The sequence below is a fragment of the Protopterus annectens genome, chromosome 13.part0, assembly GCF_019279795.1.
Source record: "Protopterus annectens isolate FY-2018-M chromosome 13.part0, PAN1.0, whole genome shotgun sequence".
Lineage (NCBI taxonomy): Eukaryota > Metazoa > Chordata > Ceratodontiformes > Protopteridae > Protopterus > Protopterus annectens.
The window spans coordinates 632,528,879-632,542,407 of NC_056747.1; the positions used below are offsets into that span (position 1 = coordinate 632,528,879).

General features: G+C 37.1%; 1 protein-coding gene across 1 annotated transcript in view; it reads right to left on the reverse strand.

The window, feature by feature from the left end:
* LOC122787540 (multidrug and toxin extrusion protein 1-like) overlaps nt 1-13,529 on the reverse strand; it is a 1,007,044-nt gene that overhangs the window by 740,414 nt on the left and 253,101 nt on the right. The window contains exon 3 of the mRNA XM_044054311.1: nt 636-704. Coding sequence (XP_043910246.1) covers nt 636-704 — 69 coding nt within the window. The remainder of the gene's footprint in view (nt 1-635; nt 705-13,529) is intronic.

Consider the following 13,529-nt stretch of genomic DNA (forward strand, 5'->3'; position numbering starts at 1 on the left):
AACCTGTCAGTAAATGTCTTAGAAAAAAAATATGTCGGGTGACACAAGCTTTCTTAGTTGCACCAAATATTCTATACATTCATTGACAAGTTCTACTCATGACATCAAAAGGTTCCCTACACCAAGGCCCTCTTTATGAGTAATTTGCGTATACAACGTGACTATATCAACAATTACCCAAAGTGAACTACTTTCTGGTTTTGCATAATCAAGTGTTCATACTATAGGATTAATATTCATCACATAGTTTGTTAATGTTTTGATATGTAGCATAATTTGTCCAAGTACACATGTGCATAATGATTTTAAGATTCTGTCCAACACTGAAATCTACATGACCAGCCCTGAGATAATGGTTGACCAGGATATCATGGGTGGCGCTTTTAAATAATTTGAAAGTGAAAAGCATTCATTTCTAAATAAATGTTTAACTATCCTAAACAATCACTGTTGAACAGCCAAACCAGGTAACTCTCACAACATGCAAGCTTTTAACTATACTATGAAATTACTGTGGAACAGACAAACCAGATTATATTCCTACATTACACAACAAAGATATGGCAAAATAGCAAAGAAATCTGGGGAAGATGGTTAAGTGACAGAACACAGATTATGCAATATTTGGTACTTACCTGAGAAATTAAAGTGTCACACGCTGAAGATAATCCAGACCCTACAGAAATACCTGTAACATTTATGACCTGCAAAACAGAAATTCAGGCATGTGTGGTCAGTTCTACTTGCTGCATTTCAAAATTACAGTCAGTTTTAGTATACCATTTATGTAATAAGAGCTGGTAATACATTCAATCTTAAATACCCATACAGATATTACTATGACTGCAATTAATAAAAGTGCATACATTAAACTTTAGAAAAAGCCTACTGCCATTTCAAATACCTTTATTTTACTACACGGTAACATTTAGAATCCAGATCTTTCATTAATTCCATTAGAATATTGCAAACTTTTCCAAGCACAAATAGCAAGTAGTCTCCACAATGGTTAGTTACGTGAATCTAAAGACACCATGCTTCTAAATATTAGTTTTAGTCAAGGAAAAGTTTTGACAGCATATTGTAAAGTTATTGCCAAACCTAGAAAACATCATGTGGGACAAGATAGGAGTTGATGTGATACACAGTAGTTTAGACCTACAGAAAACCAGCATAACAGTCAAAGGTCAAGTGCACATTTTTTAACACACTACAATGTCCTTATTCTACAAACAGCAAACACAATTAAGTACTGGAAACTGACTCTCTTGATGTTCTACAGTTTTATTACAGCTATGAAAAAGCATTAGAGACAAGTTGGTGCACAGTCATTTTGTTAACCCTAATGAAAGTACTATCTATGTGAATGAATATCAGAGTGGTATTTACCCCAGTGGTCAAAGTTCATTTTTTCAATATGTTCAGTAATTTATAAATAAAATGAACTCTATGCATTTTACTACTGTTAATGACAATGTTAGTGGCTCAACAGGTAGCATCCTAACCTTTGGTGCTAAAAGATTTATAAGAATGGATTTCTATTCCCATGTCAGGGGATGACTGCTCTCATTTTCAAGACTCTCATTTACAGACTCCTCAGAGGTGACCTCTGTCTGGCATAAAAAGCAATCTCAGACCCCGCCTTGATGGGACTGCTGTATATCTGCAAGTCACGCTCCACTCGAGTAACCCTTACGCGTACCCTCAACCTGGTCTGTGACATCAATAGGACTCGGCAGGAGAGATTTGTGTCCTAGAGACCCCCTTTCGTGGAATAGACTCCGTCTTCCTCTCCACATAAAGCAAAGTACCTCATTAAACCTTTTTAAATGCAACCTGGATAACTGGATGGGGAACAGAAAATACACCCCTGGGATTCCACCTGTGTCCCTGCTGGACAGTGGCATAGGGTGCTGACTTGTTGGAACATGGGCTAAATTCTTGGCTAGGCTTATAAGGGCCTCTGGGACAATAGCTTAGTAACTTTCTAAGATCCTATGATCCTAAGTACTTAAGTCCAGTGCAGTATGGGGGTGGGAGCAGAATTCCTGAATGTGCTGCCCTATGGATGAGATGCTAAACAGAGGTTCCATCTGTCTCAGTCAGTGGTAATGTGTGGGTGTGGGGGGGGGGGGGTATGACAAATAACTGATCAGGTTTCAATTGTTATTTGTAAACTTACACTGTAAGACACTTGGCTGAGTCTGAGGAGGATGGAATCACTGGGATCCACTGATTAAAATTCTGATTGGTAGCTGTGGACTGTGGAGCTCACCTGGCTGTAGTGGGTGATAACTATTACCTAAGGCAGAAATGCACATTTACCATATACCCTGAAGGTCAACTGTAATTTGTGTTTTAATAGGCACCAATAGTGGGAATCAAATCCTAGACTTTTGGTTCCATTGTGTTTTTAAATATTGGCATATAAGGTGCAGATGTTAAAGCCTGTAGCCCCTGTTCATCACACCCAACATAATGTCTTTTATTTCACTGATTGTGTTCTGCTACCAGTGTAACCTTTTTAAATTTGAAAAGCACTTAAGACAAAATACTACATAATCTGGATGTACTCAGATAGCTCAAATATCCTGTAGAGAAAAGAAAAACTATAACATATGTTCAAATTATTTGCCTTTTTATAAGACAAGGCTGATCTGTGACCAAACAAACTCAGCTGACACATTGAATTAAAATATTATAGGGTTCTGCCAAAACTTACTGCACTACAACCGCCACCACTTCTGCTGCCTCTTTTAAGAATATGTAAGGTCAGGATAGATGTGAGGCTGCAGCTTGGAGCCATTTATACATATTCGCCAAGCAGCGAATGCATTACAAGCTAGAAACCCAATCTGGGAGCAGAGAAGGCTATAGGATGGCACTATTACAAGGCACTTTCTCATAATTATCTACTGTTCCACATTAGTTCTGTAACTGTTATAGATCCTGGCCAAATGTTATGGCACACACCACTATAGAAAACAGTCCTGAAAGATAATACCACAAATGTCTGAGGAATCTCACATTAGTAACTATAAACCTGTTTACAGTTTGCCATCCAGTCCCTATTGCAAAGTTACCAGCTTACCATTTTTTAATGCAATATAGGCAATTTATTCTTCAAGGGCAGCAGGCACTGAATTTGTAGATGAAACACTGAAATATAAAGTTGTTTGCTAGCAGCAACCTTTTCATTAGTTACAAACCTCTTTAATGTGTAGTTATTCAGATGATTTTTACTTCTGCAGAGATTATGCATATTGACTGATTATAGGTGGATTGTAATGACAGAAGTTTGAGTGAACTTTCATGGCTGAAATGGGGAGTTTTACCATTATTGGTTCATATATTTTGTTGCATTGCTTACGGAAAAAAATGTTCAAAAAAAATGTTAAAAACTACAAATTTAAAACACAGTCTAACAAGTGGTCCTGTATTACACAGGGGATATAATTTCATTATTACATATTATAATTTAATACAATCAGGAAGGTGAATCAAAGAACTTTTGCATTGTCCAAAAAATGAGTGCAAGGGGCCTATGATTTGAAAACAGCCCAAAGGTAAACTTAATCCAGCACTGGCCAGATGCATTTTCTTTGAATGTGGGTTTCAATGTTGTTTCAGTGAATGTGAGTTTCAAAGGCAGAGAAGTTTTAATGCTAAGTCTGTTTTCATTGCGAGACTGTTTTGCTTTATTTAGCAAATGTCTGTCGGTGTTTGTACTATAAAATTTGAAATAAAAGTTTTAAATTAAATCCAAATCTCTGTAATCATTGTAGAAGTAAAGCAGAAAACAGTATGCACAGTGAGAGTTTTGAACAATGTTCATGGCAACTGGAAAGAAAGGGAGACATAGCAAAGGAATTGAACACTGAAGGGGGTACCAAAATTACACACATTTTACTTTCACGTACATGTCCAGAATTTTTGACATGAAAAGTTGGCAACCTTATTTTCTAGTAGTTGCTTTTTTTGGCAGCTAATATCAAACTCAACACACCCTTACTATGTCTAGAAATTCACATTCTATATCCCAGTTAAAAATAAAAATAATCCCTTAGTTACTACCATTTATTCCCTCAATACACCTGTCAAAATCCTGTGTAGGAAATTTTTAAAAACTGCCAGCTTTTTACACCCCCCCCCAAAAAATGGGTTCCTATCAGCATCTTGAACATTGACAATATCAAATGCGATACTGTCGACGCGAGAATGCCGAAAGTGTAGAACATTGAACAGGTAAACAGAACTCTCCATAAGGGGAGATTTCCATTTACTACAATGTAGTGCGGTCTTGGAGTTGGTATATTTAAGTAGTGGGGGAGTGCAGGGGGGCCTGCCCCCCTGCCTACACCCTTTAGGTTTTTTTTTTGTTTGTTTTTTTATATCGGCATTCGAAAATTTAATAGTTCGATCATTTCAGTTCGATATTTTGTGATTTGAACTCGCGGTGGTGGTGCTGTGGTAGCGTTGTCGCCTCATAGTAAGACGCTGTCCGGTTCGATTCTCAGCTAGAGCGTCTTCTGCGTGGAGACATGCGTGAATGGGCGTACCTTCGTTGAAGGTTGTGCGTCAGGCCAGGCAAGCCAGTATGTAAAAATCAACTGCCAATCATTAGCGGACCGGAGTTCCGCTGTGCCGAAAGACACAAACAAATTTAGTGATTTGAACTATTAAATTTTCAAAATGCTGATATAGACCCAAAAATGTTCCAAATTACCTCTCACTTCCACATCACCTCATCGGAAGATTTTTCCTGATGTAGCTAACAAATGTTGAAGTGTATTTGGGGTATAAAAATACCTATGCAAACACTTTCATACAAGAGTCCTAACATTTCTTGGTTTTGTTCCACACTTGAGAGCCCTACAAATTTCTTATTGTTCTTTAGTAATTCACCTTTCAATTCTCTTTTCTCAAACTTTTCTAACATTTTCTTATTGATTTTTATGGTTATTATGCAGTATTTTATCACAGCAAGAGGTTGCATGTCCTCCTGTGGTCGCCTGTTGGGGTTTCTCCGGTGCTCCCCTCCCCACATCCCAAAGACATGCAGTAGGTGGATTGGACACTCTAAATTGGCCCTAGGTGTGAGTGTGTGTGTGCCTTCTATGGACACTGAAACTTCACTGCCAATCCTGTGTGCGGACAGATGATCCGCTGTGGCGACCCCTAACCGGGAAAAGCCGAAAGGAGAAGAAGAAGATGCAGTATTTTATATGTCCTGCTAATCCTTTTTTTAACAGCACCTTCTGTTCTAGACTAAAGCTGTTTTTTTTTATTTTTATTTACCACTCCCCCATCCTCTTTTCTTTGTCTATACTGTATTATCAATTTCTGATAAGAAAGCCAGTTGCTAGCCCACAGTCCAGACTCCTGCTTAATCTGAACCCACTCTATTACCTTTCCCACCAGAGTTCTTTACTCCCAGTACCTTGGTTCCTTTGTTAACTTCCTCCAGTAAATTCCATCTCCCTCTTGCCTGCCTTCTATACCCCTACTCAGAAATGCCTGTACTGCTAAACTTTCCTTTCTTCATTCCCACTCTGGCCTTAGTTCTCTAGTTCTTTGAATACATTCTGCTACTTTGTTCACATAGTATTCTCTATGTTTGTTACAATTCTCCTTAAGGACTTGCATATAAATTCTTGTCACCATAATTTGAACTCATCCCCGTTTCATCACCACCACCACTACCACCACCATCATCCTTTTCCACTCTGATTTATAACCTTCTGCTTGAGTTATATATGCACGAGTCCTACTTGTGTATATTTAAAATACCCCTTTAAATGAGGTAATTCTAAACCACCTTATTCTATGGAGAGAATCAACTTATTCCACTTAACTATTGCCCATTCCCCCTTCTAAATAAATTCTTTCAACAATTTATGGTCATTCACAACTTCTCTGGTTGTGAAAAATAATTCTGACCCAAATGTAAAACTAAAGGGTCTAAAAATGTTCATAACTTCTATCTTATTATCTCTAGCGATAATCAGGTGCCTCCAGTTTCATCATTGTTGTATTATTTTCAGTTTAGCTTACATACCAAAATACTTCATCTTATGTCCCCATAAATATTGCTGAAAGAATTCATGAGGGCAGCATAGTATACTTCTACAGCTTTTGTTTTATTTTCATTTATTTTATATCCTAAAAAGACAGGAAACAGTCTCCAAATATTCCACAGTGCCAAACTATCCTTTCCTGAATGTATTAAGTACAAAATATCATTTGCAAATAAAGCCCACCTTTCTTGATCACACCACTGATAATATCTTTGAATTTGTGAATCCTAGCTTTTCTTTGCTAATGGCTCTAAATACAGGTTCATAGGTTGGTATAAAGCAAACAAAAGGGAAAGATGGCATTTGCCAGTTTCCAATATTCAAACACAACTTGTCAGAGAGGAGCACTCCCACCCTAATTCTTGACTCCAACTCTTATTTCGTATTCCTTACTAATCTTATTCTTCTAACAAAGAATGTAAATAGTACCACTGCCCTACTCATAACATCATAGCTAATTTAACTGAATGTTTTCCTGTATTGAAACTCCCCAACAGTAAGGGTATTTTCTTATACTCTGCTTCCCACTCAGTCATCCTTCTTCTACGTATTACTATTATCAAATGTTTCCTCTCGCCACAAACCAAATTTATATATTTAATTTATGTTTTGCTGACAGGGTCAACCCTACTAAGCAGTGATCATTTTCAGAGGAAGCCCAGAAGAAATCCAGAGGAAAGCAGCAATATATAGATAAACAGTTTTATACACACACATTTTATATATATATATATATATATATATATATATATATATATATATATATATATATACGGGTCTACTTTGTTTCATTGAAAGCTCATTTCACTGAAGTTGAATTTACCCTGACCAAATCGCTGAAATCTGAAATTACTGAATCTCATTTCACTGAAGTGAAGTACTGGCAACGTGTAGAGTACTGTAAGGCAAGTAAAAGGTATATGCCCTTTCCTCCACTGAAGTGCAATCCTGGAGTTAGTATATATAGTTGGGGGGGGAGGGGGATGTAGCCCCCCCCCCAGTTTGGTTTTATATTATATTTCACCAAAAGCTTCAAAACAATAGACCCCCCACTAACTATATATACTAACTCCAGGATTGCAACTACAGTGGGGAAAAGGGCATATACCTTTTACTTGCCTTGTAGTACTCTACACAGTGCCAGTACTTCACTTCAGTGAAATGAGTTTTCAGTAATTTGAGCTTTCAGCGATTTGGTCAGGGTGAATTGACATTCAGTGAAATGAGCTTTCAATGAAACAAAGTAGACCCATATATATATATATATATATATATATATATATATATATATATATATATATATAAACACACACACACACGTACATATATACAGCAGAGATTTGTCTAGGCAAATCAGATCCTACATCCCAACTCAGAATAATAATTTCCATATTTCAAACTATGTGCTCACTCAATACTTCTGATAAAGTTGTGTTTACAGTTACCTTCCTCTTTCCATTTAAACATGCAACATGTACTCTCCCTGAAAGAAATTTCTGAATTCGGTTTAAGGTATAAAAATGCCTATGCAAACACTTCCATGCAAAATACTAAACCTTTTGGAATATGTTGCATATTGAAGTCATAACTTTGCAAATTGAATTTCCATTCTGTTTTCCAGTCCTTTCTAATCTTGTTTGATTAACTATTAGTTATCATGCAATATTTTATATGCCTTACCAATTACCCATTTTTTATGTTATAGATTCTACCAGAACTGGTCTTAGACTCAACAATCCCTTATCCCTTTATATTTACCTTACCTCTAGCCACTTCTCCCTGGATGCTGAGCTGAACACGCAGATTGGTAAGGCAGCAACAGCAATGGCTTGCCTAACAGCAAGGGTCTGGCACAACTCCAAACTGACCATCAACACTAAGATGAAGGTGTACCAAGCATGTTGCTCTATGGCAGTGAAACATGGACCCTGTACTCCTGCCAAGAATGCAGGCTCAACATGTTTCAGCCACGCTGCCTCAGAAGGATCCTGGGCATCACCTGGTAGGACCACATTCCAAATAAGAAAATCCTAGAGCAGGCAGGGATATCAAGTATATTTGCCCTGCTCTGCCAAAGACGCTTGTGCTGGTTTGGTCATGTCAGCCGTACGCAGGATAGTCGAATCCCCAAAGATCTTCTGTATGCTGAGCTTGCCTCCGTCTCCAGACCCATAGGAAGGTTTGCTCTGCTCTTCAAAGATGTCTGCAAGCATGACATTAAGGCAGGTGACATCATTCCAACAGGCTGGCAAGCCGTAGATGAAGACAGCATTACTTGGAGACTGGCCATCAAGACAGGTAGCCGGATGAGCCAGAAGAGACAGGAGCTATGGGAGGAGATAGCAAGAGCGCAGAAGGCAGAGGACAGCTTCTGTACCTAAAAAGTCAGGCATTGGCTACACCTGCATAAACTGTTAAGAGTCTGCCAGTCAAAAATTGGAATTTACAGTCACAGCAGGCACTGCATTTCAACCACTGACTGATTCTGTAACACAAACTTCATTGTCTCTCGAGACAGAGAAAGGCCATCGGCCAAGCTCAAGTACGCACTTCCCATTATTTACAAACAAAACTCAGCTACAATACAAATAATCTCCAATCCCATCTGCTGATTAATTGCTAGCTCTTCTCCTCAATAATACCACTGCCCAACATTCAAGCAAATAAGTTCTTAGTTCAGCAAACAGCCAGTCAACCTATTGGTACTCATATCTTTAAATTGTTACACATGCAAAGCTCTACCCTTTTCAGCTTAACTTCATGAAAAATCCTCCATATACACTCTACTCCATCTCCTTCAACCACCCCTACTCCAACAGCCTACCTGCACACCACTAAACATCCCTTTTCCATTCTTTCTCCCACCCTGTGGCAATCCATCCCCCCTATTCTTCAGAGAAAACATCAACTGAGTCACTTTCAGAAATTATCTTAACAGACTACTTAAATTCCAGGCCAAGTGCTGCCGTCACCCAAAAGTAACATTACCTAACTCAAGCTTATACCTACTTTTTTCCATTTTCGCAAGCATGAAAACATTTCCACATATTGTAATAGTGGTCTGCCATTGCCCACATTTTATCAAACCTCCTATTTATTCATTTCATCTTATAGGCTACTCCTTTAGGATTGGAATCGAATACACTGACAACAAGACAAAATCCGCAGAGTCCCTCAAAGTTTCAGTAAGGCAAGTGTCACACACTTAGCAGAAAAAAACAAACACTGAAAAAACTTTCCACCAGGTTTTCTCAGTGGAATAACTATACCAAAATACTCCCCATTTGAAACAATATGAATCTAATACTGGTATTAACTGTTATAAAAATAAATAAATAAATAAATAAACAAAGTGGTCTGTTCAAATAAATCTCTTACACTAGTAAATCAAGTAAAAAATCCAATCCAGGATATGTTGAATTTGCAGTGTCTTTATTAGTAAGCACAAACAAGCAATCCACAAGACCTAATTGTTAATACATTTAAGAACAATTACTTAAATAGCAGTTGAAATGGGAGTCGTAAAGTTTCCTCTGCAAATACAAATCAGTCGAACTGTAGTAAAAAACAACCCCCACTCCTTCCCTTAAAATAAAGTAATAAAAAGGATCCAAGCTAACTTAAAATACCATGCTATTCAGCTTTCCTAAAAATCTCTGTCTTTATTCCATCCTTATAAAACAAAAATAATAATAGAATAAAATTATCTTTTCACCATATTAATTTACTCAAATCTTTTTAACTAAAATCACTATCGGTTCTTCTTCAGGTCTGTACACACTAGAAATTTCAAGTTTTGCTGTCTGTCTAAATGTAATTGTCAATCAGAAGTAAGAAACAATTAAAACTACTAAAAATCTATCTGACTCATTTGTATTAACACCTAGATTCAATTCTAAGAGCACACTAGTAAATTAATTATAAAAACATAAAAATATGGAAATGTGAAAATAAACACACAGTTTTGTCTCAGTTTAAGTCACATCCAAGTCTTATACATGCTTTAGGTAGTTAGACAATGCAAGCTTTATACATAAACAACGTATGTGGCAGTCTGTGCAGTTCTGTAAAATTAAAAGGAGTCCAAATTAAACTGACCTGAAGGGTCTTTTGCCCTCTTTTGGAAAAAATGCCTCCGGTGCATTCTCCCAACATGCAAGTACGTCTTCCTCTTTCAAAATATTGTTAAAAAAAGCCTTCCACATCTTTATTACTCTCTTCTTTCCTAAATTCCAAATTTCCACAGGAAAACCATCTGTTCCCGGAGACTTCCATATTAATTGGTTATACATAATTGTTTTTATTTAATTTCTTCTTACCTTTTGCTAGTAAAGGTTGAGCCTCACCTTCCTCTAGTTTTGGCATAAATAAGCTTTCCATAATAAATATTTTCATTTGTTTCTTTTCTTTGTTCCCCATTCTGCAATGTTATAGGCACACAGTCTTTCCTTTTCCTCTGCTTATACTTTCCACCTTGCTCCACTGGCAATTTTATACTCTACAAAAAAATCTCCTTAGAGTGTCATGTATACAATCTTTTCTCTTACCATCCACCAATTGCTACGTGTCTACTAAATAACTTTGTATCATGATATCATATCACCTTCCTCTTTCCATATCTATTTTTTTTTAAGTTTACTCCTTTGTGACTCTCCCATATCCAAGCCATTTTTTAAACAAGAAACAACAGTTATGACATAGGCAATCAATCATTTATATAAACAAAAACAAACCATATTGACAATCCCAGCTGCAAGCATTTTACTTCACAAACCATACTGACAAAATCCCAGTTGCAAACATTGTACATCACTTATAATCTACCCAACCACTGTCAAACACTACAGAGCTCAGTCAAGTCCTGCCTTCTTTCAAACCTCATTCCTCCCCTGTATGCATTGTTCCTACACTTCCAAATTTTTCCTGTGCAATTTGACCCTACCCTTTTTTAAATATCGCAAGTCCAGTTGTTTTATCTCTGTTACTATATTCACTGCTTCTAGTACAGTTGGTTTAGACTCTGATTTCCATTTTCTAGTAATCGCTTTTTTTGGCAGCCACCATAATTAGACTCAGCAAGGCCTTACTATGTCCAGGCAATTCTGATTCTGTATCATAGCTCAGAAAAACCACTTCTGCAGTTACACCAATTTGCTCACCCAGTAGGAATCTCTAAAGTCTGCCAACTCATTACACTCCAAGAAAATGTTTCCAGTTATCTCTTTCATCCCCATTACACACATCTTCAACATTTGCTGTCTATCTGAGGAAAAATTCCCTGGAGACTACTTAGGATATAAAATATCTATGTAAACATTTCCAAGCAAAAATCCTAATTCTTCTTGATTTTGTTGCTTATTTGGGAGACATACATACATCCCCCCATTGTTCCTTTGTGAATTGCTTATGCAGTCTCTCTTCCCATTCCTTTCTAAACTCCTCTGATTGATTCTTATAGTTATCATGCAGTATTTTATATGCTCTACTAATTATTCCTTTTTAAATGTCAGCTTCTGTTCTAGATTCTACTAAAAACTCTACCAGTGCTGGTCTTTCATTTAGGACCCCCCCCCCCCCATTATTTCTCTTTGCCTATACTCTGATAAGGAAGGCAGTCTTTAACCTTCGGTCCAAATAAATTCTTGGCATCTTCACATTCTATTACCTTTCCCTCTCTAGTTATTTGCTTCCAATACCTTGGTTCCTTTGCCAGCTTTCTCCAATAGATTCCAGTCCCTTCTTGCCTATTTTCTATATCCCTAATTGTGATCATCCCCATCGGCAGGATTTCCTTTCTCCATTCCCATATTGGCTTAGTTCTTTGAATAACTTATGCTACTTTATGAATATAATATTCTGTATGATTACTGTTATTCTCCTTAAAGATTTGCATCCACAATCCCAATCTCTTCTTGTTTCTTGAGATTCCCCCATTTCATCATCCCATTCCATTTGAATTATAGGTTTCTGCTTGTGCTATGTATAGGTGCCTTAACTATGTAGCTCTAAAATAGCCCTTCAAATCGGTAATCCCAATCTGCCCTGTTCTACTGGAAGAATTGGCTTATCCCACTTCACTCTTCCCATCTTCCCCTCCCAGATAAAATCCTTCAGCTTTTTATTAATTGCTATCTGCAAATTTTCCTCTGGTTGATAAAAAATATGCTTGACCTGTGTACAAGACCAAAGAGACTAAAACATTTTAACTGCTTAACCTTACTATCCATGTCCATATAACAGAGCTTCCAATTTCTCAATGCTTGTATTATCTTTTGTTTAGTCACTTCCCACATATCCTTAGCTGCCACACCAGAATCATTTTTAATCCATACTCCTAAATATTTCATTTTCTCATGTCCCCATAAATATGGATAGTGCTGAACCAGTTCATACGTGGGTACACAATTTACCACTATTGCCTTTGTTTTAGAATCATTAATTTTGCAGCCTTAAAATATATGAAACTGCATCAATTTGATCCACATCACTGTAGTATCCTTTTCTGGTTTTGTCAGGTATAAAATAATATCATCTGCAAACAGAGCCAGCTTTCATTTACTACCATACCAATTATATCCTTGAATTTGTAAGTCCCTTATTTTCTTTGACAACGGTTCTAACTATAATGCAAATAAAGGGAAAGAGGACTGCTTCCTCTGCTCAAGCAGAAATTATCAGAGAGGACCCCACCCACTTTAATTTTTGCCTCCGATCCCTCATATATCCTTCTAATCAACCTTATAATTTTATCAGGGAATGCAAATGCTTCCACTGCCCTGCTCATAAAGTCACAGCGTACTCTGACAAATGCTTTCTCTGCATCAAGACCCACCAACAAAAGTGGTATTTTCTTACATTTTGCTTCCCTCTGAATCACCAATGTTCTGTTAATGTTGTCAAATGTTTCCCTCTCTTCTACAAAACCGCACTGATCGAAATCTATCAATTTTGGTATCACTTTTGCCATTCTTTCAGCCATTATAGACAAACATTTTATAATCATGGTTTAGTATTGAAATGAGCCTGCATGACGTTGGACCTGATGGATCTTTACCCTCTTTAGGTATTACACCTACCACCACTTTCTTCCAGGATGTTGCTACTTGTCCTCCTCTTAAGATACTGCTAAACAAAACCTTCCAGATCTATCAGTTTTTTCCCTTCCTAGTTTCTAAACTTCCACAGGAATACCATCTATTTCTGGGAACTTTCCTGTAGATTGATTATAAATCACCATTTTTTATCTCATCTCCTCCTATCTTGTTAGTAATTGAGCCTCATCAACTTCTAAACTTGGCATATTTAATTCTTCCATAAATATTTCCATTTGTACATTTTCTTGATTTCCATCTCTCTCTCTCTGCTTTATGCAGACTTTCATAGAATTTCTGAAATATTTATAATACCTCCACATGATTTCTTGTTACCTTCCTTGTTACAGGCTCCCTAAGC